Here is a 24,314-nt window from a genome sequence, read left to right as displayed (position 1 = left end):
CATAACATTACATATATTCTAAAATGTGCCATTATTCACAATGAATACTTTAACTTTTGATACTAAATATATTTTGATGCAAGTACTTTTGACTTAAGAATATTTCTACACCGTGGTATTGCTCCTTTTACTTATGTACAGGATCTGAGTACTTCTTTAACAGCAGACTACTCCACAACACCACCAACAATCAGGAATACACACATCTTATATCACAAGGATTTGTTTAACAGAACTACTGAAAGGTATGAAGGATCTTTGGGTTCTCTGGGCTGATGGGAGTCAACGCAGTGTCAAAATGCATCGTAATGACCTGGAATCTCACACACTCACACTCTCACAGTTTTGTTGTGAACTTGCCAAAATAAAATGACATTTGCTGTGAAGAGTGCATACCGCAGTTACAAAAAAAGTCACTAGATGGCAGGTACTCTATGACTTCTCTTCTTTCGTTAACAGTTAGTTTCGAAATTGACTGGTGACATGACACGCCTACTAGTTATGACAGAAAAGTTGGGAATCTGGCCACAGTGAAGACAAAGTGCAAGATGGAAATATCAAATTAATCTTTAAAAATAAAAATCTGTTAAAAGTTCGAAAGTCTGAAAAAGTTGTGGCATCCAGACAGGAAATGAAAACTGTTTAATGGTTCTTTCCCATGAATTAAAAACTGCCTCATGAGGGAGCAAAGCTAGCTTCATTTCATTTGAAACACCTGTTGGTTTTGTCGATCATACTTATAACATTTTACCAGAGAATATAACTCATTTCATTTAAGCAGGAATTCAGACCCACAAATGCTCATTTGGGTTCAAGATGTTGGCCTGAACTGTCGCTTCCTTGTCTTAAAGGGTAATTTCACAAAATGTTACACATTAAAGTGCATTTACAGGTCTTGGGGAGTACGACTACAATGTGAAAAAGTAGTATAAAGCCTTTTGTGGCTGCAGCATGTAGTTTTGAAAAGCAGTCCACTGGTCTCGCAAGTACTGTTGGACTCATTATGAAGAGTTTAAAAACACAATGATCAAATTCTGTTCAGTAGAACCAGAGATAGAGCTGAGAGAACATGATGCCTACATTACCCACAATGCAACTTAACCACTGAGTGACATCACTGGAGGCAATTTATTAGATTACATGCAGTTACAGAGTCACAGCTCCCTTTAATTTAAAGTTGCTGTGCCTATAATTATCATCTTTCAAATTAATCTAAAGATGCCCTCCTTCAGACACATTTCTAAGACATACACAATTATTAAATTGGAGTTTTGATTTTCCCACAGAAAGATTTGCTCATTTCTAACGTTGAAATTGCTTCACAAGATGCTTCCTACTTCACTGAAACGCCCATTGTTTCCACATCAATTGTGTGGGTTGCATATTGGACCACATCCGTCTTTCAAACAAGTGGTGATGTCACAAAATCATGCCTGTAGGTACACACTTGATCAAACATCTAATAAGCAAAACACGTTTTGGGGCATGTGGGAGGACTTTAAACCCACCCAGTTGAAAGTCTTACAAGCACACAAACGCGGATGGAGATGTTGAGGTCTAAAAAAATCTTGAATCTGATCAAACATGCACCACGTTAGAGGCTACTGATGAGGTCATCAACCCTCTACGGGAATGCAAACACAACTCGAAAGGGCACAGTTGCTCTCCTGTACCACCCATGGAAGTAGGCTGCTTTGACCAATAACGCGCGTTTGACGAGGAGTGTCTCTTACATGCGCACACAAACGCCTCCCCAGAATCAGACTCAGTTGTCACACGAAGTTGTTGGAAATATTTATCCCAAGAAAACAGCAACAGTAAGAATTTTTCTATCTTTACTCGTCTTTTTAGCGCATGGAAAACACTGCTTGCACCACGTTTTTCCTTCATGATCTTGACACATTTATCAAAAAGGCAGACGTGTGCGCACGTCACTGCGTAATCTCCATATCTGTCTTTGGAAGAAAGTGATTCTTCAAAGTGTCTAACTTACTTAGCTTCCACTATTTTAAAAACACTCCACGTTTTCAGAAAAGTCTTTCATTTAAAAAGGGTTAAAGTTCGCACAAATGTTTGGAAAATCACCGGTCCGGAACCAGCCGTGTAGCCAAGGTGGAGTAACGAATAGCCATGTACTCAGAGATGTAACGCCCGTATTTTAAAAGAATACTCTGGAGAAGAAAGCAACAAATACATTAGAAGTCACTTTGTGTGACATCCGGGAGAAAAACGTACCTGTTGCTCTTGAGATGTTTGATGCAGTAGCCTAACAGAAGAATAAACATGAAGAGTTGAAGTTGTAAGTAGACCCACACCCAGAGCAAATAACAACAGTTGAGTACTCAGTCAGACCTCCTGCTTCTAGTTAGATATACTCATAATCTGTCATGGTCATGTCATTTTTGTTTCATTGTGTGTGTTTTATATTTTTGTGTGTGTTTCCTGGTCTTGTGTTGTCTTTTGCCCTTTTTCCCAGTGTTCTGCTTTCCCTCCACAGCTGCTCTGCATCTTCCTCTTTAGCCTTTCCCTCCTTCCAGTGTTTTTCTGTCCACCTTCGCCTAACCCTCATCCCCCATTGGTGTTGTTTGTATTGAAGCCTGCGTGCTCCATTTTGTCTTTGTCAGTTTGTCTGTTTCTTCTCCTGTGATTCACCTAAGCCTGCTCCATTGTTTATGTTCATGTTCTGGCTAAGGCCACTTTCTCAAAATGAGTGTAGCCTATTGCTGTTCAGTGCTGCTGAGGGCTCCTGGAGCAGACGCCCTTGGTTTCCTTTTTGCATCCCCTTGCCAATTTCTTGTCCCTAAGAAACCTCTCACCTCACTGACATACTGTCGCCCCCAGACATTTTTTAAAGGGGCAACCAGAAGGGACAACTGAAAATCTTGGGGTGGCTATGCAGTGTTGTTTTTTTTATCATTAATTCATTGTAAATGAGAAATAAATAAATAAATAAATATCAGATAGAAGCATATGCAACTTGCAGGGGAGAGGCTGTGGACAAATAAAAGGTCGAGTAACAAAAGATTGTCTTTTCGTATTATTTAATAGAATGGTTAAACAGAAAAATAGAGAATATCAGTCAAACTATTTCAGCTGAAAGGTCAGCACTGTGTACACCAGAGTGTACTTGGCAAGTCTGACAAAGAGGTCAAGAAAAAGTCACACTTTATAGAATAAAGTGATGAATCAGACCAAAGGGAGGGCTAGGGAGGAATATGAGATGGCCTTGAGAATACCACACGACCTACGGTGAACTGATAAGTGTCCTGAGAACGGAATGTTAACCGTTAACAAATGAACCACGGTCACCAGCTCACCCCAGGTCAGATCGTAACTTACACAAGGACATGTTCAGGTGATGGCTAGGAAGGTTAGGGTTAAAGGAGTAATGATATGTAAGGTGTAATGATATACGCACCACGAAATATTAACAAACAAATTTAGATCAAATTAATATTGTTTTCCTGCTATGCTTATCTGCTCTGAGCTCATACAGTGGCTTCAGTACTTTGCCAAAAATTGCAGATGTTGAAGACCATTTAAAAACTTATGTCCCCACCACTTTTCAACACAAAGTGATGGCCTTGAGTACAGTGCTGGATTAGACTTTAGGAACATCTATATGGATAACTGGCCCTTCCTTTTGAATAATTTGCCCTTGAAAAGTGCTTGAAAAGTCCTTGAATTGTATCATTCAAAAGTGTACCAGCCTTGCTTGTGACAAAATTTCTGTACCTACTATAAGTTGTCTTAACATTATCTTATCCACTATGTTCCCCATCATTTTCCAGCTTCTACAGTTGTGTGTTTACACTGCATTTGGTCAGGTTATGATTTGTGTTACAACATTCTACATCTTATGATGAAATTAAATCAGCAGAGTGAAGTGCTGGGTGTCAGAGCGTCATTATGGCAACAGTCACCTTTGGCTCACGCCATCAAATCACAAAACACTTTTTCTCAAAACCCTGTATCATGCAAGGTCACAGGAAAGCGCTGACGCCAGACTACTATTTAAAGAAGCCGTGTTGCATTTGCAAGGGAAAGCATCTATCTTGGCTCAATGATGCAAATTTTAACAGCGCTGCAGAGTAACCACTCAGTAAGTGTCACCTGCGACAAACTCAAACTCTGCGGGACATTTAAAATGTTGAGGTTACCTTTTGCCACAATAGAACATTGGGGACATATGTGAAGATGGCTCAGAGCGATTGTCTTGCTTGGCAACATTGCAAGGGAAAGCTTTAGAAAGGCCCTGAAACTGTGAATAGTTTTTTAGGAAGTGGCAATGAGATAGAGCTCGGCCTATCTATCACTGGCTCACTGGCACAGAGTGGATACATTTTCAAATGCTGGCTTGGTTGTTTTTTGTGTGTATGGGGAAAACTGAAGATGTTACCCAGTATATTGCTTTTGTCATAACACATTATGACCATAGAACAAATGCATTAATTTAAGTTGCATTTAAAATACCCTCTCTGTCGTATCTGAAGTACTCGCTGAGTATAACTTCAATATCATACTAACTTGTTCCCTGGTCACTTCAGTAGGATATCAGTTCATTAGTAATGTCTTATCAGTATACTCCAAGAGCCACTCTTAGTATAAAATAGCACACTTTTACACATCTTTTACATTTTAAGTATGTTTACCAACATGATGCTTTTACAAATTTTAACAATAAAACTTTGAACACACTATAAAGTAATTGCACTATAGCACACTTTATAGAAATACATTACAGGAACATCTACTTCACTAATGAAGAGACAGGGCATTTTTTAAACTTTACATGGTTCTAGTACAATTTGTGTCGAAATCAAATATTGTAAGCACTAAACACAAACTCTAACTAATACCTTTTTAATTTGACTTTTGTAAGTAACAGAAACAAGCAGTTTTGTCGTCTGCTTATGAAGAGAAAGAGAATGATGAAGAAGAGATTTTAATCCGTGTATCATTCGTTCTTTAAATATTCAACTGGGAAACCATCATCAGAAAATGAAAAAATGATTCATGTGTTGATCACAGAGGCTGCATGCACAGCACCCATGTCTTATATCTTCTACTAGTCTTTCACAGGAAATAGATACGTCAGCACCCGCAACCTGCAGGAAATTGAACATGAGCCTAAAAGCACAGTGGTGGTGCAATGGTGGTATAAGTGATTGATACTGACGGTATTGGTAGCATGATACATAAATGGGATACAGCTCTTGATCTAGAGCAGGAGTCTTCAGCCTTTTTCGGCCTGTAGTGCCATTCAGACACAAGTCGGCACCTGTTATAGTGTGTCTGTTAGGCATGTAGCCTTAACCTCTGCAATTTCCTCAGCAGTTTCGGTGGCTTTTCGGTAGCTTAGCGTGTCAAAGTCTCTTGCTCGATATTTAACTTGTTAGTGGTGTGAAGATTGATGAAATGTCAAGCCAGACTACTGAGGAGCTTGGTGAAAACTGTAGGTGGGTGGTGTAGAGGTTGGTTGCATTCTGGCACTGAAATGCCAGCTGACAGCAGAAAAGGCTCTACTTCTTATGGAAACTTAACATGGCCAAATTCTCGAGGCCAATTCTTGTAAACTTTTACAGAGAAGTAATCGAAAGCATTCTGAAAGGCTCTACAGCGGGCGATTAAAACCGCCAAGAACATTATTGGCACCCATCTATAGAGCATCAGTGATATTGGTGAGGTGGGGTGTCTGTACAGAGCCCAAAGGATTGTAAAGGACAACACCCAACGCAGCCACAGTCTGTTCACCCTGCTGCCATCTGGCAAAAGATACAGAGGTATCCGCTGCCGTACCCCCCCCCCAAAAAAAAAAAGAACACCATCATACAATTGAATGACAACATCTGAACCATCTGAACATTCACAACAGTTTTATTTGAACAACAACTGTTGTTTCAAGTCACTCTTTCCAGCACGTGTTTCAACTAATTTACAGACAGAATAGGACAAACAACTGTTGCAGCTTGCAGCAGTTATTTGCACAAGTGGTGTGTTCAACATAACATTTATAATTACCTTTATAATAAAAGATTCACTACCATTTCACAATAAACAACACAGAGTACAACCTGCGGCCTCTATTTTGATTCATGATTCATTTATCCTTCTTAGTAGCTATCAGTGTCATTGTCTAGCGTGTTAAGCCAGCATTGCTTTTTTCAACCTAGCTAGCAAGCTAATACAAATGAAATGTCTTCACACAAAACAGCATTTTAAAAAAGATGACATAATGTTACCTTTTATATTGGGTATTCTTCTCCTCCTCTTTTCTTCTCTATCAGTATCGCGCACCGGAGGGCTTTGACGGCCGTTTCATCTTGAAAAATAAAAAAACATAACCTGCCTGTCACTTGACGTGACCTGACCTGACCTGACCTCTGTGACACCTATCTGACCCTCTAAGGTGCGCAGCCAATGACCACATGTCACGTGACTCAGCACCACAAGTGAGAAACATGTAATTGTTTATCTGTTTCTTTATTTTGTTAATATTTATTATTTTCAAGACAGAACATGAAGGGAGGGCACCAATGGGCATCGAAAATTATTATTGTTTTTTTTTCTCCCTCGAGGGTGACTGGTGGCGCCCCTCCAGCAGATGGCGCTCTAGGCGACCGCCTATATCGCCTATGCCTAGAGCCGGCCCTGCTTAAAACAGCCAAACAACAAAACAATTTAACTAGGTAGCCTACACAACCACAGTAGAAGGGCTAAAACCAAAGAAAAAATTACAAAATAAACAAAATTTGAGCAAGTAAAAAACATCAGGCAGGCATGACGCTCCGCTCCTGAAACGCTCCCAGTGGGATATGAAGCCGCGTGGAGGACAGAGCAAAACGGCGTCAGATACGCCAGGTAACATGGAAGTGCCCAGTGGAATCAAGGGGCCAGGCTGTGAGACTCCTCAAATCAGGGAAGGAACAGTTTTAAAATATGGAAACAGCAAAATGATTGGCTCACTGAGGTCGTGGCAAAATCTGATTGGTTTGACTGAAAGAGTGATCACACACAGTCGTCTGTTTTGAGTCGGAGGGCAGAAAAGGAAGAGAGACCGAGAATGTAGTTAAGTGATAAGTGATAAGTGAGTAATTAAGAGATAATCTTTATGCCTCAACTTTCACTAAACTTCATTTATTCCCATTTGAACCCTGAACCTGTAACTTCCCCATGCCTCTTTAGCCCTTTTCACACATGGATTAATCCAGAGTTTATACAGAGGAGCTGTAAGTGTGAACACAAATGTCTGACTTTACCCTGCAAGCTCCCTAGTCTGAAGCCTGGTATGCCACATGTGTGAATATAGCAAATAATTGACTATATTCACACTGGCCAACTGACATGGCGTGCTGCCTGTGTGAACTAGCAGATGTGTAAACAAAACCTCATCCTGTGTGGCCAACATGAACACCATTCTGACATTTCCTTTCATCTTCATTCCAGATGCGTTTCACCTATAAGAAGTGTCTTGGACCTTTGTTGGTCAGTGGACTAACGCTGCTCGCCCTCTTTTATGCATGGAGCCCTGGGACCAGCTCAGTAGTTGACGTGCGGCCAAGACAGGGAAGTCCATTACAGAAACTCCTCAACGAGACGATTCTAGGCATTGTCAGTGGCTATCACAATGACATTGCCTACCACATAAAAGAGGATGTGGCATGGTGTGTTATTAGTCAACATGTCTGTCAATTTATATCATTTTTATCTTGATCAACTTAATACAATTTCTTTTCCTACCACAGTCGTTTGGCTCTGAATACATGTGTGTGTCTGGCTGACAAGGAGACCCTTCACCTGCCGTTCTCCAATCTGCTGTTTCCACGCGCATGGGCCCACAACGTTTCTCAGGCGTTCTTAGAGTCCCATCCTGACCCTGAGGGTGCAAAGCGTCACAGAGCTCAGGAGTACAACAGCTTTCAGAGGAGGTATTGTTCAAGATACAGGTTTAAGGATTCAACATGCCCGCATGTTTCTGTCTGCATGCCAGTAAATTTCAACCAAAGGACAACCTTTTTTTCAAAAAAGTCTCAGTCGTATAAAGAGGTCACCATCTTTGTAATCTGCTGATTACATGATTTGTGAACACACCCTTGTCACACCCTTGTAACAAGGGTGTGACAAGGGTGTGTTCACAAGCCAAACGACTGTGGTAGGAAAAGAAATTGTATTAAGTTGATCAAGATAAAAACGAGATAAATGGACAGACATGTTGATTACATGATTTGTGAACACATCCTTGTAACAAGGGTGTGTTCACAAATCATGCAATCAGCAGATTACTCTTTATACAACTGTGAGACTTTTTTCTCTGGGAAAAAAAGGTTGTCCTTTGGTTGAAAATTTACTGGCATGCAGACAGAAACACGTGGGCATGTTTCTTTAGTTTCTTATCAGACATTTTTCTGTTTTAGCCTGCCATTGTTCCTGGACTCACTGTGGCCAAACAGCATCTTTCCTTGTCTGATACTATGCAGTTATATAAACAAGGATATAAATATAAAGAAGAAGATAGTTATTGTGGAAACTAACAAACTGTCTATGAAGATTCTCAGTATTAGTGGAGCTAATAGACCGAGTCACAAAGTTTGTTTTCAATAACTTCACAGGAGAAAAAACCCTAAAAATAAAAACCTAAATCTAATTAATCTAAAATGCATGTTTGATGCTTTTATATATCATTATTAACAAGACTTTCACTAACGTTACGTTGGAGACCTAATTTACCTGTTGGGCCACAGACTTAACAAAATGACTGCTTAAGTTTTCCCAAAACTAGCAGTTATCACACTGTTGAACAGACATCAGAGACGCTAGCAATGCAACTGTCGTATATTCTGTGGCGATGCTGATGAAGATGTTTGAAGAAAAGCTCCGCCGACACTGTCTTAGTTGTATAACAAATTTATTACAATAAGTTCAGTATCGTAAACAAGTAACACGTTACTTGGAGAGTCTCCAGCCGAATAATGAGAACTCTCTCGAAGACATGCAGACAGCTCCTTATATACCGAGCTTGTTTTGGTCAAAGACTTAATTACCACACATGATCCACATCAAAGAGGGTCAGATAAGAAGAGAGGCCTCTTCACCTCTGACCCAGGACTTCCATGACTCTGCTAAACTTTAACATTTTATAGCTGTTACCTTGACCACATATTGCTGATAAGAAGAGAGGCACCCCTTTATCTCTGTCCCATCCCGTGACAGCCAATAAGTTGAGTAAGCCATCAACAGGTCCAACCTGTTTACAATGTCATCAACCCGGTAACCCTGACCAAATCATCTCCAGGTCAGGAAGGCCCCAACAGCAACTAACATTCCAATATGTTTTCCAAATACTCATATTAATATGCTGCATCTAACAGCAGACACCTCACAACACATTCCATAAATTAATCACAGCAGAAACTTTAGATAAGTCAGACCACCGTGTTTAATTATATATCTTTAAATGGTACAGTTACGTCTGAAAATGAAAACAGAAATAAACAAGTTTGCCGATTACACATATTACCACAATGCAAATCAACGGTCAGTTCTCTACCCGGAAGTTTCCACAACTTCATGGTGAGTCGGTCTATAATTACAGTGAATAGAGAGAATATAGTAAGAGCCAACAACTTTAAATTGCTTGTTTTGTCTGACCAGATTCCAAAACCATAAGATATTATATATAAATGTAATTCAGAAAAGTGCAAAATCTTCATATTTGAGACTATGTTGACCTCATCTATTGATTGGCAAAACTAGTCAACTAATTTTGGTTCCTTCGACTAATCAACCGATAAGAACTGAGAATAAGTTCTGAACTTATTCTCAGATTAAAGGAAGTTTCCCAGTACTAATTTAAAGGCAACTGGATTTATGTTTTAAGTCTTATCAGTTCAACTTACTTATCTACTTTATGTAGATTTTGATGTACTACCTTTCTTTTTTTCTCATTTTGTTATGTTGTATTGCCACAGCAGGGACAATCCTCAAGATTAGAGCCATACAGCTAATTCACAACCCTTATGAGAATGTCACATATGACATTTGCCTTTTCACATGTAAAAATGGTGTGACATATGAATGTAAATTTCCTCATGTCAAATTCCCATTTTCACATGTGAATTATATATGTGATCAGCTTTGTTTCACATGCAGAGAATCTCAGAAAACATGGCATCATGTGAAATTTGCCCCTTCACATGTGAATTCCACATTTTCACATGCAATTGGCTTTTTTTACATGGTAAGTTTTTGTTTGTTTGTTTTTTTACATATGAATGAAATTCACAAATCCACATAAGAAATGTATTTTGCCATGTAAATTACATACATTCACATGAGATTGGCTTTTTTCACATGTGGATACCACATGTGTTTCCTTCTCTGTGAGCATTATGCGGTCAAACTATCGAAGTGAGCGATTCCTGATATCCATTTAGTTACAAAAAATAAATAAATAGGGCTGTCGTGGATATTACCCAGTAATGACGAAATGCAGGTGTGTTCCTCTCTAATATGTTCTGTATGTATAGGTCCTACAGTCCTGCAGATGAGCTTATCATAGCTGAAGCCGGCAGTCCTCTTCAGTATCCCACCCAGGGCGTGAAGGTGCGACCCCTCAAAACCATCATCATTCCAGGTAACAGCATATCTAATACAAGACACAATATTAAAGAATCAGATAAATTAAACATTATGTCTTCAACTACAGTACATTCATGATCACCATCATCCCATGTTGATATCCCCATTAATATTTGCACTCTCTCCATAGGTTTGGGTCTTAAAGAAGAAACAAGATCAAACCATGTGGTAATTTCTTCATTTTGAGGTTTTCATTGTGCTTCACGTTTCCATTTTCCTGTCTTAATGTTTAAGACGTTTTTGTTGTTTTTCCCCCAAAACCATTCAAACGGTGTAACAGGTATATTTGACAGCAACACTGGGGACTTTCGATGTTGCTGCTACAGTCGACAGGGTCGATGTAAAAGGGGAGGGAGAGAAGCACATGACCCTGTCGAGTCCTCTCCTGTCCGCTCTGAACAGGCAGCTGCAGTTCGTCACCTATACAAACACTGTGTTTCATCCCAAGACAGCAGACACAGGTAAAGTTTGCATGTGGATACCAGAGTTTCATCCTAATGGGCAATATATGCAATGTATACCATTACTACATATAATCTTAGAAGATTTTAGATCTCTTTATATCATGATATGGCATAACTATTGTCTTTTACTGGTTGCAAGGCTGCATTACAGTAGAGTGATGTCATTATCTGAACTTACCAGACTGATCTACTTGTTCTAACACTTGTCTTTAGCCACTTCATCATTATATCCACATTACTGATGATTATTGCTAAGAAATTTCATGGTGTAAGTATTTTGTGAAAGTACCAATATTCATCCCACCAATATTGTTGCAATATCGATATCGAAGGGCCTATTTCGTCAAAAACGTTGTGATATTTGATTTTGTTGCCCCTTCCTAACATTTACAATGTGCTTTCTGAGAAGATTTCAAAATGTAGAGGTATATATCATATATCACAATATGGCCTAAAGATATTATGATCTTATTTTAAGGCCATACCATCCAGCCCTAGTTATAATTCTTAGCTGTACGCTAGCGTCAGTGCAACAACACCACTGGCTGATATGTTATCTGGTTCGGCTGTGATAAAGCACACGATTGACATAACAATAATAATAATACATTTTATTTGTATAGCACTTTTCATGACACTCAAAGACACTTTACACGTGTACATAAAAGCAATACACTAGATACAAATATCATAAGTAAAAGGCCAAACTGGGTAGAGAAATTAAGAAATTAGAGGTATAAAATAGATGTGGTGCAGAAACAAAACAATAAATCCAAGTGGAGATAATTCTCTAGTCTTGGCCTGGTTCTCTCTGATACTAAACAAGTTGAAAAATTCCAGACTTGCAGAAGTCAGTCCATGCATGACTGTTTTCTGCAAACGCCCTTCCTCAGCAGGGAATTAGGAACACTATTGCCATGTCATCATTTCCTCAAATTCAAACTATGTGCTTCAAAAGGGAAAAAGTAAATGGAGGATGTGCGCTTTCAGGTCAAATCTGGGTCAAATTTGTGTGTGCGGGGGGATGAGGGGTTACTAGCTAAAAAGCTAAAAGCTTTAATTCTATACATAGTGAATTTTTTTTTTTTTTTTTGAACTTTCTCTTTATTTAAACTTTTCCAACATTTTTCAAAACACTTCACAAGACAAAACAATTCACTTAACAAGACAAGACAATTCCTGACATATCATACAACATATCACAAAGCATACATATCGAAACCAGCTGCCATAAAAACAAATGAATGGACAAGCAGGTAGTCAAAAACAAAACAAACAAACAAAAAATTCTACTCATTCCAACCCCAGATATCTGGTAATGCAGGACCATCTCTGCTCAAACATGTCTGTTTTCAGCTGCAAACTGGCTGTCATTTTTTCCATTGAGTAGACATTTTTCAGTCTCTGGGTCCATTGACCTATGGTTGGGGGCTTCACGTCTCTCCAGTTAACCGTTATCATTTTCTTTGCTACTAGTAAAAGGATCCTCAGTACATATCGTTGATCAGCATTGTATACATCTTTCGGAATAATTCCTAATAAAAACAGTTTTGGATCCCAAGCAACATCTGTCCCCAACATAGTATCAATCTCCCTTTTGATGTCCCCCCAGAATCCACGCAGAACTGGGCAATCCCAGAAAATGTGTGTGGTGTCTCCAGTATTTCCACAATTACGCCAGCATAATGCTGCACTGGAATTCTTCACGTACATAGAAACAACAAGGGGAGTATTAAAAAATCTAATTTTTATCTTCCAGTCAAATTCTTTCCATAATTGACTATTAATGCCCTTATGGCATCCTGCCCACATGTCATTCCATTCAGAGTCTTCAATTATAACATTCATTTCTAATTCCCATTTTTCTTTAATATATTCCGTGTTTTGATAAGCATCCATTACTAGTCTTTTGTATATGTTAGATAGATTTTTTTTTGTTGGGTGTTGTTTCTCTAAAATGTTGATTAAGTACTCTTCTATCTCATTAGGGTTATTTCTGACCATGTCCCTTTCCTTGTGACATGTGACATAATGTCTGATCTGAAGATATCTATGAAAATCTTTTGATGAGAGGCCAAATTGCTCCTGAAGTTGAGAGAACGATTTAAATTCCATCCCTATAAAAAGTTGATTAATTGTACGGAGACCTTTGTCCACCCACCCTCTGAACCCACTGTCCCATAGGGAGGGCGGAAAATCTATATTTCCTACAATCAGTAGGGCCCTTGAGATCGACTCCGGTCCCTTAAGCTTTTTCTTCACAGTTGTCCAGACTTTTAAGGTGTGTTTTATCCATTCGTTCTTTATTTTGATTTTATTAACAGACTTTATATCTATGAAAGGGAGTACCGCTAAGGAGACCTCCTTTACAGAATCTTGCTCTATCTTAGTCCATATTGTCTCTTGGTCATTTCTGATCCATGCCACTATAGCACTTATCTGTGCAGCCCAGTAATAGCTTTTGAGATTTGGTAAACCTAAACCGCCCTTATCTTTAGGTAGTTGAAGAGATTTCAATCTTATCCTTGGTCTCTTCTTTTGCCATATAAATGTTGAAACTAACCTATCTAGCATTTTTAATGTGGAAACCGGTACTTTAATAGGGAGGGATTGAAATAAAAAGAGAAGTCTCGGTAGTAGATTCATTTTTACCGTCTCTATTCTTCCTACGAGGGACAGCGGTACAATTTCCCAACGTGCCACATCATTTTTTATTTGTTTAATTAATTTGTTATAATTCGCCTCAAATAGTTGGGTGGGATTAGGGGTAATAATTATTCCCAAATACCTAAATCCTTGTTTAGACCAGCGAAAGGAGACACTATTATTCAGTTGTGTAGGCCAGGTGCCTGAAATCATCATGGCTTCTGATTTATTTTCATTAATTTTATATCCGGACACTGATCCATATTCGTGCAAGGTTTTCATAAGTACAGGAATGGAAGAAAGTGGATTTTTTACAAAAAGTAAAATGTCATCCGCGAACAAAGCTATTTTATGAATTGAGCCTCCTTCATCTGTTATCCCTTGGATTTGAGCATTTTGGCGTATTGCCTCTGCCAGAGGCTCGATACTGATAGCAAATAAGATGGGTGACAGAGAGTCTCCTTGTCTCACCCCTCGTTCAATCCTAAAAAAGCTAGAACAGTGACCGTTAATTCTGACTTTCGAGCAGGGTTCTTTATATAGTAGGTTTATCCAGTTCACAAATTCATTCCCAAAGCCCATTTCTATTAGTGTCTGTTTCAGAAATTGCCAGTCCACCCGATCAAATGCTTTCTCGGCATCTAAACCGAGGAGCATTGACGGTTGACTGTCTCCTGCCGCTATTGCTTGCAGATTTAAAGCTCATCTTATATTATTTGATCCTTGACGTCCTAATATGAATCCTGTTTGATCTGGTTGTATTAATTTTTTTATATTTCTTTGAATTCCGACTGCTAATATAGAGGTTAGGATTTTATAATCTACACAGAGTAAGCTTATTGGGCGATAGCTATTACATTGAAGGGGATCTTTTCCCTCCTTATGTATTACTGATAGTATGGCTTCTGACCATGAATTTGGGGGGTCTCCTGATTTTAGAACATAATTATATAATTTACACAATATAGGTGTAAGTTCATTCATAAATATCTTATAGTATTCTCCAGAGAAACCATCTATTCCTGGTGATTTATTGTTTTTGATTTTAAGAATGGTTTCCCTAATTTCCTTTTCTGTGATAGGCTGTATTAAAAATTCCACCTCCTCATTTGATAGTTTATTCATTTTAAGGGGTTTTAAAAACTCTAATATTCTTTTTTCCTTGAATTCAAGGTCTTCAGCCTTATATAGTTGTTTGTAGTACGTGGAAAATGAGTTTGCTATTTTAGTGGGATCTGCCTCAATAAGATTGGTTTCAGAATTCCTAATTTTTGGAACTGCACGGCTAGATTGGGCTTTTCTGAGTTGAAAAGCCAAAAGCCTGCTGGCTTTGTTACCCATTTCATAATATTTTCTATTAGTAAATCTCAGAGCACCCTCTGCTTTATATGTCAGAACCTCATCCAGTTGTTGTCTCGTCTCCTTTAGCATTTTCAAAGCGTCTTTCTTTCCAAATTGTTTGTGTTCTCTCGTTAATTTTTTTATTTCATCTTCCAAACTCTGTTGTTTAGCGAGTCTTTGTTTTTTTATTCTGGACCCTATAGAAATAATTTTCCCTCTTATAGTGGCTTTACTAGCATCCCATATAATTGAGGGGGAGACATTACCATCATCATTTACGATAAAGTATTCAGTCAGAGCCTCCTTCAATTCTTGCCTAATATTCATATCTGTTAGCAGGGATACATTAAGCCTCCAGTGTCTGAAGTGATTGTCCGTACCTAGGTTGATTTTCATAGTCACAGGGCCATGGTCTGAAATAGTAATTGGTTCAACTGTACAATCTTTTATTCTATACATTTCAGTCCTTGATACACAAAAAAGATCTATTCTTGAGTAGCTCCCATGCACTTGAGACGTATAAGTGAAATCTCTCTCATTAGGATGGAGCTGTCGCCAGATGTCTACTAGACCCAGTTCTTTCATCATATATGATAAGCCCTTAGACATTTTGGATGGAGGTTTCCTGGTTGCAGGCAGTCTATCCAATTTTGAATTCAGGGTACAGTTGAAGTCACCTCCTATTATGATGATCCCCTCACCTTTGTCACATAGTGAATGTTTTGTCAGTTTTAATGAAAGAACACACGATAGCAGCAAACTGAAACTTTTCTTAGCCTCCACATAGAGTGCGGAGCGCCTCCTGTGGGTTATCCCCATGGAAGGACAGGTGTTGTTTGTCTGTCGCAGCCCTCTCAACGCAAAACAGTAACAATGACAGGGACAAAGGCTGCAGTACATAGGCGATCACAGCTTTGCATGATCTTTGCCCAGTCTGAAGAATGATAGAATGATTTCCTCCCCATTGAACTTGAAACCAGGATTTACCACAGCTCTTGTTTTGTTCTGCAGTTCGGTTTGCAACTGAGGCTCACCAGTCATTTTTCAGCATTAAAATTGGACATGCAACCGTCCCAAAACTTTACAACTCCGGATCCCAAAAAGGTTTGTCAGCAGTTTTTTTATTATCAGTTTTATTTTGACGAAAAGTGTTGAATGTCACAGAAGGTCACTGCATTTGTTTTTTGTATCTACATAGAGTACAATATCAGTGCTCTTGTTACCATCGCCACCAAGACCTTCCTACGCTATGACAAGCTCAAAGATCTCATTGACAGCGTACGTCAGTATTATCCCACTGTCACCATAGTGATAGCAGACGATAATAAACACCCTCAGCCAGTGACCGGGCCTCACATTGAACATTACATCATGCCATTTGGAAAGGTAAATAAGTTCATATCTTTCTGAAATATCAATATGAATTGTAATTATTAAACTACACAGTTAATGGGTGTTGAACCTCCTTTTGTTTGTAAAGGGTTGGTTTGCAGGAAGAAACCTGGCAGTGTCTCAAGTGACCACCAAGTATGTGCTCTGGGCGGACGATGACTTCATCTTCACTGCAAACACCAAGTTGGAGAGGATGGTGGATATCTTAGAGAGGACCACTCTGGATCTGGTGAGATGCATTCCCAGAAGCAGTGCAATGTGTGTGGCAGTGTGTGTTAATGCCTACTGAATATTAATATATTCATAAACACTCCAAATTTTAAAGTACACAGCAAAGATCCTTCCTCTCTGCTTCCTCCCACCTGACATCCCCAAGTAAGGGCAACATATATGTATATGTAGTCTTGAATAGGCAGGTAACTATGGTCTCATGACCAGCTGTTATTATGTTGTGACACGTGGTGCTACATATTTAGATTTACTTTAGTTTTTACAAGAGGATTTATATTTTCATGCACTGTAAAATATGACAAAGGGATCTTACTTAAAAGAATCGAGGAAACCGATTACCGATTAAGTTGTTAAAATTTTCCAGCTCATGCAACTTAAATTTAACAGCCTACTCTACTTGGTAAGTGTGAGGTTATAGGTTTCCTGACAATTTAAAGTCAAGCCAACTTTTGTCACTGTACCTAAACGAAGGAGTAGGTCGATTGTCAGTGTCTCCCAAAACAAGATGGCTGTTGCAGCAACACACGTACTGGACCATATCACAACAAACATTAATAATGGTCATAATGATTGACATAATGAGGACAGGCTCCATATTTTTTTGGTTGGTGGGGTTGGGGTGGCCGTGTGCTACATGTGCACCAGTTATTATGTTTCTGTTAGTCGTCTTACCATTCTAACTGTCTTCATGACTTCAGGTTGGTGGTGCGGTGAGAGAGGTGACTGGTTACTCTGCAACATACCGTCACACCATATCAGTGGAGGAAGGGGGAGAGGAGGGCAACTGCTTGCATATCAGAAATGGCTACCACCACGTCATCGAGGGGTTTCCCAACTGTGTGGTAGCTGATGCCGTCATAAACTTCTTCATGGGGAGGACAGACAAGGTGCTGCAGGTGGGCTTTGACCCTCGCCTGTCACGAAGGGGTCATCTGGGTGAGTATCTGTAATATCTTCTATAAAATATATTAACATAGCAGTTTATATTAGCTATTTTCTCTGCGCAGTACGGCTGTGTTGACACTGTTGAGTTGTTTCAGTTTGGAAAGATGTAAAAGAAACTTCAAACGAGCATTTTCTTTTTCGAAACTACAATGTTTTTTTTTGACACTGCAGAGTTCTTCGTTGACGCTCTGGGCTCCCTCCACATTGGCTCCTGCAGTGACATCATTGTAAGCCACGCATCAAAGATCAAACTACCCTGGACTAAAACAGAGTCACAAAAAGCCTACGATAAATTCCGTTATTCACTTTCTAGTGCAGATAGTAACATTAGTAATGAAATCTTCTATTTCAAGGACAGGTTCAAGTGCATGACCAGTCACTGAAAGCTGGGCTCCTACAATACATGTCTGTTTGCTGCTTCATTGTGAGGGAAAAAAGGCAATTATTGTGGTAAAATGAAGATTTTGTTCTGTGAACAAACCCAAGGATCCTCTCCTTGTTCTTCAGGCAGGCGTAAACCTCCATATTTCCATATGCACTGTGACTCTAAAAAGGTAAAAAACAAGTTTTATTTGATTGTGTATACAGTAAAATGCTGTAGAGGTAAGGCCAGCCTAGAGTATAATGTTATCTAGATCAATGGTTTCAAATCCTTTGTGTCAGACACACCCACAGCCCTGTCAGGTGAGCTGACGTGTGATGTGTTGAATGCCAAATGTATCTTATGTAAAACAGGAAATTCAACCCTAACAACAGCATAAAATAGAGCAACATATAAAAGAGTCTACTCACATCTACATCTGTCTTCTTCTGTGGTGCTATTTATTTAGCTAAACCACATTCAAACATTAAATGCTTCAGTCATCTGCATCTTCCCATCTGGAAATTGTAACAACATTATTGGTCCCTTTTAAAGAAATGAGCAGCCTCGTCTGAAATAAGCTCACAGATGGACTAAATTTAAAAGCACTTGTTATTGATCCAGCTTGTTATTACTTCTTAGCTATTTATCATGACTTGGTACTCAGGGAACATTTATGTTCATAAAATGTTTTTGAATGTGTTTTGACTGATATTGTGTTAGTGCACTTGGCTTCAAAGTGGTGTGAGCATTTCTTGCTGTGCAAGTAAACTGAATGTAAAGGTTGTCAACTGACTCCTTTATTGCCTTTGGTGCAATTTATTCAAATTAATCATTTGTTTATTTGACTGGGACAGAGCACAGCGTACTAGCTGTACCAGAGTTAGCCATGAGCTAATTTACATATGTAGTGCATGAGCAGGAGTATAAAGTGATAAGAGTTATTTGTACCTAACAAAGGCCCTTATAATAGATAGATATTGTCTATGGCTGTCTGCTATTTATCTTTTATGCACCTCAGTTTTATCTGTGTTTTGTCATGTTCGTTTGCTTGCGGTTTCTTATCATTTTCAAGCACTTTTTCCGTTTTTTTGGTATTCTGTCATATTGCCTCTTTTCTGTTATCATTTTTATTTACCCATTCTGTTTATTCGCTCTGTGATTATGTTCGTTGTTTCTGTTTGTTATCACACTTTTGCACCTATTCTGTTTTTTATTTGTGATCTCGACATCATTGGAAATGAGGGCTTGCCCTCAGTGTTTTTTTAGAGATTTAAATAGGGTTAGAATGAGGTTGAATGAATGAATTTAAGCAACCCAAACCAAAATTATGAACCTGAAAAAGAGCAGACTATGTCTCCTTTAAATTTCCAGAAATTTTGCTATTTTAGTGCACTGATCCCATTTAGACAATAAAGTCTATTGTTAAACTGTGAAATATCTTACCTCCATTAAATATTGGTATTGGCATCAGACCATAAAATCCCTAAATAATAATGATAATTCGCATCTCATAAGGACTAATAATGTGCTTATTAGCTGTGGATTAGACGAGGATCATAATATAAAGTGTTACCGCCTGTAGTGACACATATAAACAAACCTTGTTGTTGTTGCTTACAATAATGAGATATTAAAATCATTATTGACAGATACATATATTTATGTTTTATGTAATGTGGAAGGGACAGTAAATCTTTGAGCTTACCTGAAACTGTGGAGGGCACAAACTCTACCCTAGTGAAATGTCTGACCCCGGTGAGTGGCACACAGATTATCTATCGCAGAGCATATGGAGGTTGTCAGGCAGATGGCCATACCGATCTTCACCTGTATTTGCTTTTCAGGTAGGTGAGGAAGGTAACGCCACTTTTGCCTTGTTTCCTTACCGCTTTACTGTCAATTGCGAGCAGTCTTCCAGGGCTGGATGAGTGGTCTTGTTTTGTGTCTTTGAATGAAAACTGTATTTCATGTCTTGTCCTTGTGCCAGAAGTCAACCTCAGGGAAATATTTCTCAAGTTGGCCTTTGAGTCCCTCCAAATGGGTTAGCTTAACCCTTACTCTACTTGGCAAGGGCTTGAATGTAACAGAAGTTTATTTATAGGTAAAGGGCCTGCACTACTTGTTTAAATCCACTGAGCAATCTGAGGAGCAGCTTTACAAGAGGTTTTGGAAGGTAGCGCAACAACTTTAGCTGATTGATGAGTTTCTGATGAATATATCACTGTTTTATTCCAAGTGATGCTGCATCTACGGTGGCCTAATAGATGAGAATTTAAATCTAGACCTGAGATAATTCTCTGAGTATTATCGGGTCTTCTTTCACTTGCACATTTGTAGCATTGCTAATGTTAGACGAGTAAGCATCACTCTCTATACTTCCCTGGTGGTTTTGGACCAATAACCACCATAAGTTACAATACAGTCCATTGGTGGCTCATGAGAATGTCCGCTTGGGATAATAATGCAGCTAACTGGCCAACAGGCTTTGTTTCAATGATAGGCAGTTAGTTAACCAGTTTGCATAGTGATTCAGTGTAACGTTAAGTTAGCTGGCTCACATGATTGCATCAGAAAAGACTAGCATCAATGTTCTGTCAATGTTTTTTTTATTAATTTATCTTTGGTAATAACATGTTGTATTCATATTAATGTGTATTTTAGCCATATTTCAATCTTTGTTATCATACGATATTTTGGTGCAGCCCCTGCAGTAACTCTGAGGACCCCCTGGGGCATGCAGACCAGGATACTGTACATTCATACTCCCATGTAACTTACTGTGTGAAAGCGTGGGGAAATCCAATCTTCATCCCTCAAAAACAGTCATAAGAAGCACAAGTGAGGATTATTGCTAAATGCCATTGTTATTGTCAAAGGATTTACTGTGTGGAACAAATGTAATGAGGAATTGAAAACACGTACAACATGAAATAAGTTTAAATAATGGTTTAAGTGACATGTTTAGGTTGTGTGGACAGGATGTGTATGTTGTTTTTTTTAATTTGTGTTATTTTGTTTGTTTCTATTATTATATTTCTGGTATTTGAATGTTTTATTTTTGTTTATTTTGAATGGTTTGAGTTGTGTAGGTAAAGACTGGGGTGGAAATCTGGAATATTCATGTTTAACACAAAGTTTATTGATAAGATATATTAGGGGTAGACTGATTATCGGCCCTGGACCATTATTGGGGACAAAATTCAGCTTTTTCCAATGGTCTTATCGATGATTTTTATGTGAGATTGCCGATAAAATAAATACTACTTTGGCTCTGATGCAGCATCCTCTTACACACTGTCCCGTCCACAACAATGTCGGATTGGTGACACTTCACAATTTATAGCCTATAAACAGTGAATAATCTGTATCTGAAGTAACTAGTAATTAAATGTATCAAATAAATGTAGTGGAGTGGAAGTATAAAGTAGCAGAAAATGTAAATACTCTAGTAAAGTACTGCAAAATTGTACTTAAGAACAGTACTTGAGTAAATTGTACTTAGGTTTTTTCATCACTGGTTACATTTTTACTGCAAATGAATATTGGTCCCAAATATCGGTTTTCAGACTCCTTGATTTCTAATAATTGGTATCGGTTTCGAAAAAGCCATATTGGTCGACCCCTAAAATATAAATATAAAAGAAGGGGGGTAAGACTTGGTCAGTATTCACTTCAACCTAATCCTTTTCAGAAATAAATTATCTACAGTGTTCCTTTAAAAGATGTGATCACTTTGTTGACTTTAAGCAAACCTGACTTAAAAAAGGCCTTCTTACAGTATTTTCATTTTCAACATTTTCCATCAGCATTTTAAATGCAGCATTTACGGACCTGAATGAAGTGTGAACTTTGTAACCACTGTGTTGAGTCTGGAGGGATTGTCAGAGAGTCACTCAAGTAAAATACATATAACATTAAATAAAAGAACATCATGCAGTTTTAAAACATGGGCGTTTAGATTCAGTGCAGAATGTAATGCAAGATTGAGGTTTATGATCTAGATATTTATTTTTTTACCTCCTTTTCAAAAAAAATATTTCCCTCATATTTTTTACAGTACTTTGTTGGTGCACAAACAACCAGATTAACTTGGCTAAACATCTTCCCACTCATCATGTGAAAAAGCTAAGCCTTAATCAGCCTCTTAAAGTGACTTCAGATGGTCCATGCCCTCTGCTGGGGGCAAACTGAAACTTGTAAAACCTGAGTAGCTCAGAATCGTCCCTTTCTTCCTCATAATTTTCCACCTTGAATGTATTTTAGAAGACGAAAAGAGGCCCATTGTCTGAAACGCACCTTTTAGATAAATGTTACAAAGAGGAAATCCAGGTGAACAGGGAAGTATATTAAAACTTCTCTTTGTGTGAGTGTGTGCATGTGTGTATGGCTTGCATGTCGGCTATGTGTGGAAGTCTGTCATGGTAATATGCTGACAGATATGTTAACTCAATGCTTTTACAATGTGAAAGCCATTGTCTTTGTTAAGAATGCCAGCTTGTGTTTATGTTTTTGCTTGCCTGGGGACTGTCCACAGATGCGTGATGGAAAAAAATAAAAACATAAATACATTTACGGAAGTTGTAGAAAGTTTCAAAAGTACATTTACTCAAGTACAGCACTTGAATAAAAATATGATGCACTTGGACTTTACTTGAGTAAATCATTTTAAGTAACTTTACACTTCTACTCTACTACATTTCACAGGGAAATATTGTATTTTTACTTCACATTTCACAACAGATAAAGCCTAGTTCATGTAAATGCTTATAAGATGTAACAGTGTAGATTGAACCAGTGGTTTTGAACCCTCACAAAATACGCATGTCGCTTTACATCAGAATTTAATGGTACGTTAGAACAGTTAAGAACAGAGGGGACCCCCCAGCGGTAATTGATGCTGCCTTTGAACATGTACAGGTAACTGAAAAAGAAAATTTGCTCCATGAAAAGACAAACAATCTAAATGAGCTTCCACTAGTCTTCTTTAGAAGGTCGCCTCCTCTTCAAGACCATTTGGATAAATCCTGAATAAAGCCTGACCATTCGAATTTTTCTTACTGCTCTGAAATGTGGCTGCAAAGTTGTCTCTTTTTGGCGTCATTGCCATTTTTAGAGTTATTTCTGGTGCATTCACATGATGTTTGGACAAGGAGGTCTTTTTGTGGACACACCTTAACTACAGAGAGTTTGCCATGATTCACGTTTGATGACTTACTGACTGAGCTAATAAAGCGGGAACAAATTCTGTGACACATCAGGTTCTGTGACCCAAATGTCTATAATAATAAGGTCCATCTAAACCCACATCAACACATTAATGCATCAGTAATTATAATCCAGCAATATCATACACATTATTCTGAAATGGGCCATTCTGCTTTATGAGAACTTTCACTTTTGGTACTTCATGTATATTTTGATTATAATACTTAGACATTGAGATTAATGAAATACATTTTTTTTAAAAACATAAAGTACAAAAACACACAGAGAATCAGTAGCAAATGGTGTGCACCTCAGGGTGTGTGAGTTTTGGGAGGTGAGTGACAGTTCAAGGAACAGGAAGCTACAACCTAACTGAACAGGTCCCTGCAGGCAAGGGAGGGAGTGTACCAGGTTTCTGGAAAAACAGGTAGACAAAAGTCACCGTCAAAGTACAACCTTGTGATTTATCTTGTAAACTTTTTGAGAGGGTCAGACCCTTATGTTGGAAAACATTGGACAAACTACCAAACTGTATATACAGTCAAAACTAGCTGCACTGAAAGCTGCAACAATGAAGTGCTGTTTACAGAGTGTTGCATCAGTATTGACAATCTAATAATGTCATACATTATGAACGTGTCAGTCAGAGGGAACAAATATTTCTACCTTTGACACTTTAAGTATATTTTGCTGATACTATTTTGAATGCAGGGCTTTAACTGAGAACTAGAGTAGTTTTACATTGTTGCTGAAGTAGACGATCTGAGTGCTGCATCAAACCTGAGTTGCAGATATTAAAATGCCTGTCTGATGGTGTGATGTATGCATGTGTTTGATTCCAACAAGGATAAATAAAGGGGTCAATAAACGTCTGATTTATGTCTTTGTTACTATAGTGACATCTGACCGTCACTAGCGAATCACGTGACATTTCTTCCAGCATAAAGAACCTGCTGAGAGACTGTCATTCCAACGTTTCACCACAAGATGGAAACAAAAGATCAGAAGAAAATGCCACACAAGTTGAATGATCCTCTTTGTCATGAGGAACATTATCATTTTTAATATTATTAGTAGTAGCATCAGTA

General features: G+C 38.4%; 1 protein-coding gene across 1 annotated transcript; it reads left to right on the top strand.

Moving 5' to 3' along the window:
- Positions 1–1,643: 1,643 nt before the first annotated feature.
- b4galnt1a (beta-1,4-N-acetyl-galactosaminyl transferase 1a) lies at positions 1,644–23,073 on the top strand. The gene is made up of 11 exons (XM_073470049.1): positions 1,644–1,817; positions 7,447–7,664; positions 7,746–7,928; positions 10,527–10,633; positions 10,769–10,806; positions 10,919–11,099; positions 16,101–16,193; positions 16,288–16,475; positions 16,570–16,710; positions 17,411–17,648; positions 17,829–23,073. Exons 1-11 carry the CDS (start codon positions 1,734–1,736, stop codon positions 18,038–18,040), a joined length of 1,683 nt encoding a protein of 560 aa, XP_073326150.1. The 5' UTR covers positions 1,644–1,733; the 3' UTR covers positions 18,041–23,073.
- Positions 23,074–24,314: the final 1,241 nt, after the last annotated feature.

The sequence above is a fragment of the Pagrus major genome, chromosome 7 (genome assembly GCF_040436345.1).
Source record: "Pagrus major chromosome 7, Pma_NU_1.0".
In the NCBI taxonomy this organism is placed as follows: Eukaryota; Metazoa; Chordata; class Actinopteri; order Spariformes; family Sparidae; genus Pagrus; species Pagrus major.
Note: the sequence above shows the minus strand (reverse complement) of the source record. Positions and strands in the feature narration are given on the sequence as shown.

What these genes read in the sequence shown, in the direction of transcription:
- b4galnt1a (XM_073470049.1), top strand. Translation starts at nt 1,734, where the DNA reads ATGCGCACACAAACGCCTCCCCAGAATCAGACTCAGTTGTCACACGAA. An exon ending in CAAAACCATCATCATTCCAG is followed by an intron (nt 10,634 to 10,768) that starts GTAACAGCATAT and finishes CTCTCTCCATAG; the next exon opens with GTTTGGGTCTTAAAGAAGAA. An exon ending in ACATCATGCCATTTGGAAAG is followed by an intron (nt 16,476 to 16,569) that starts GTAAATAAGTTC and finishes TTGTTTGTAAAG; the next exon opens with GGTTGGTTTGCAGGAAGAAA.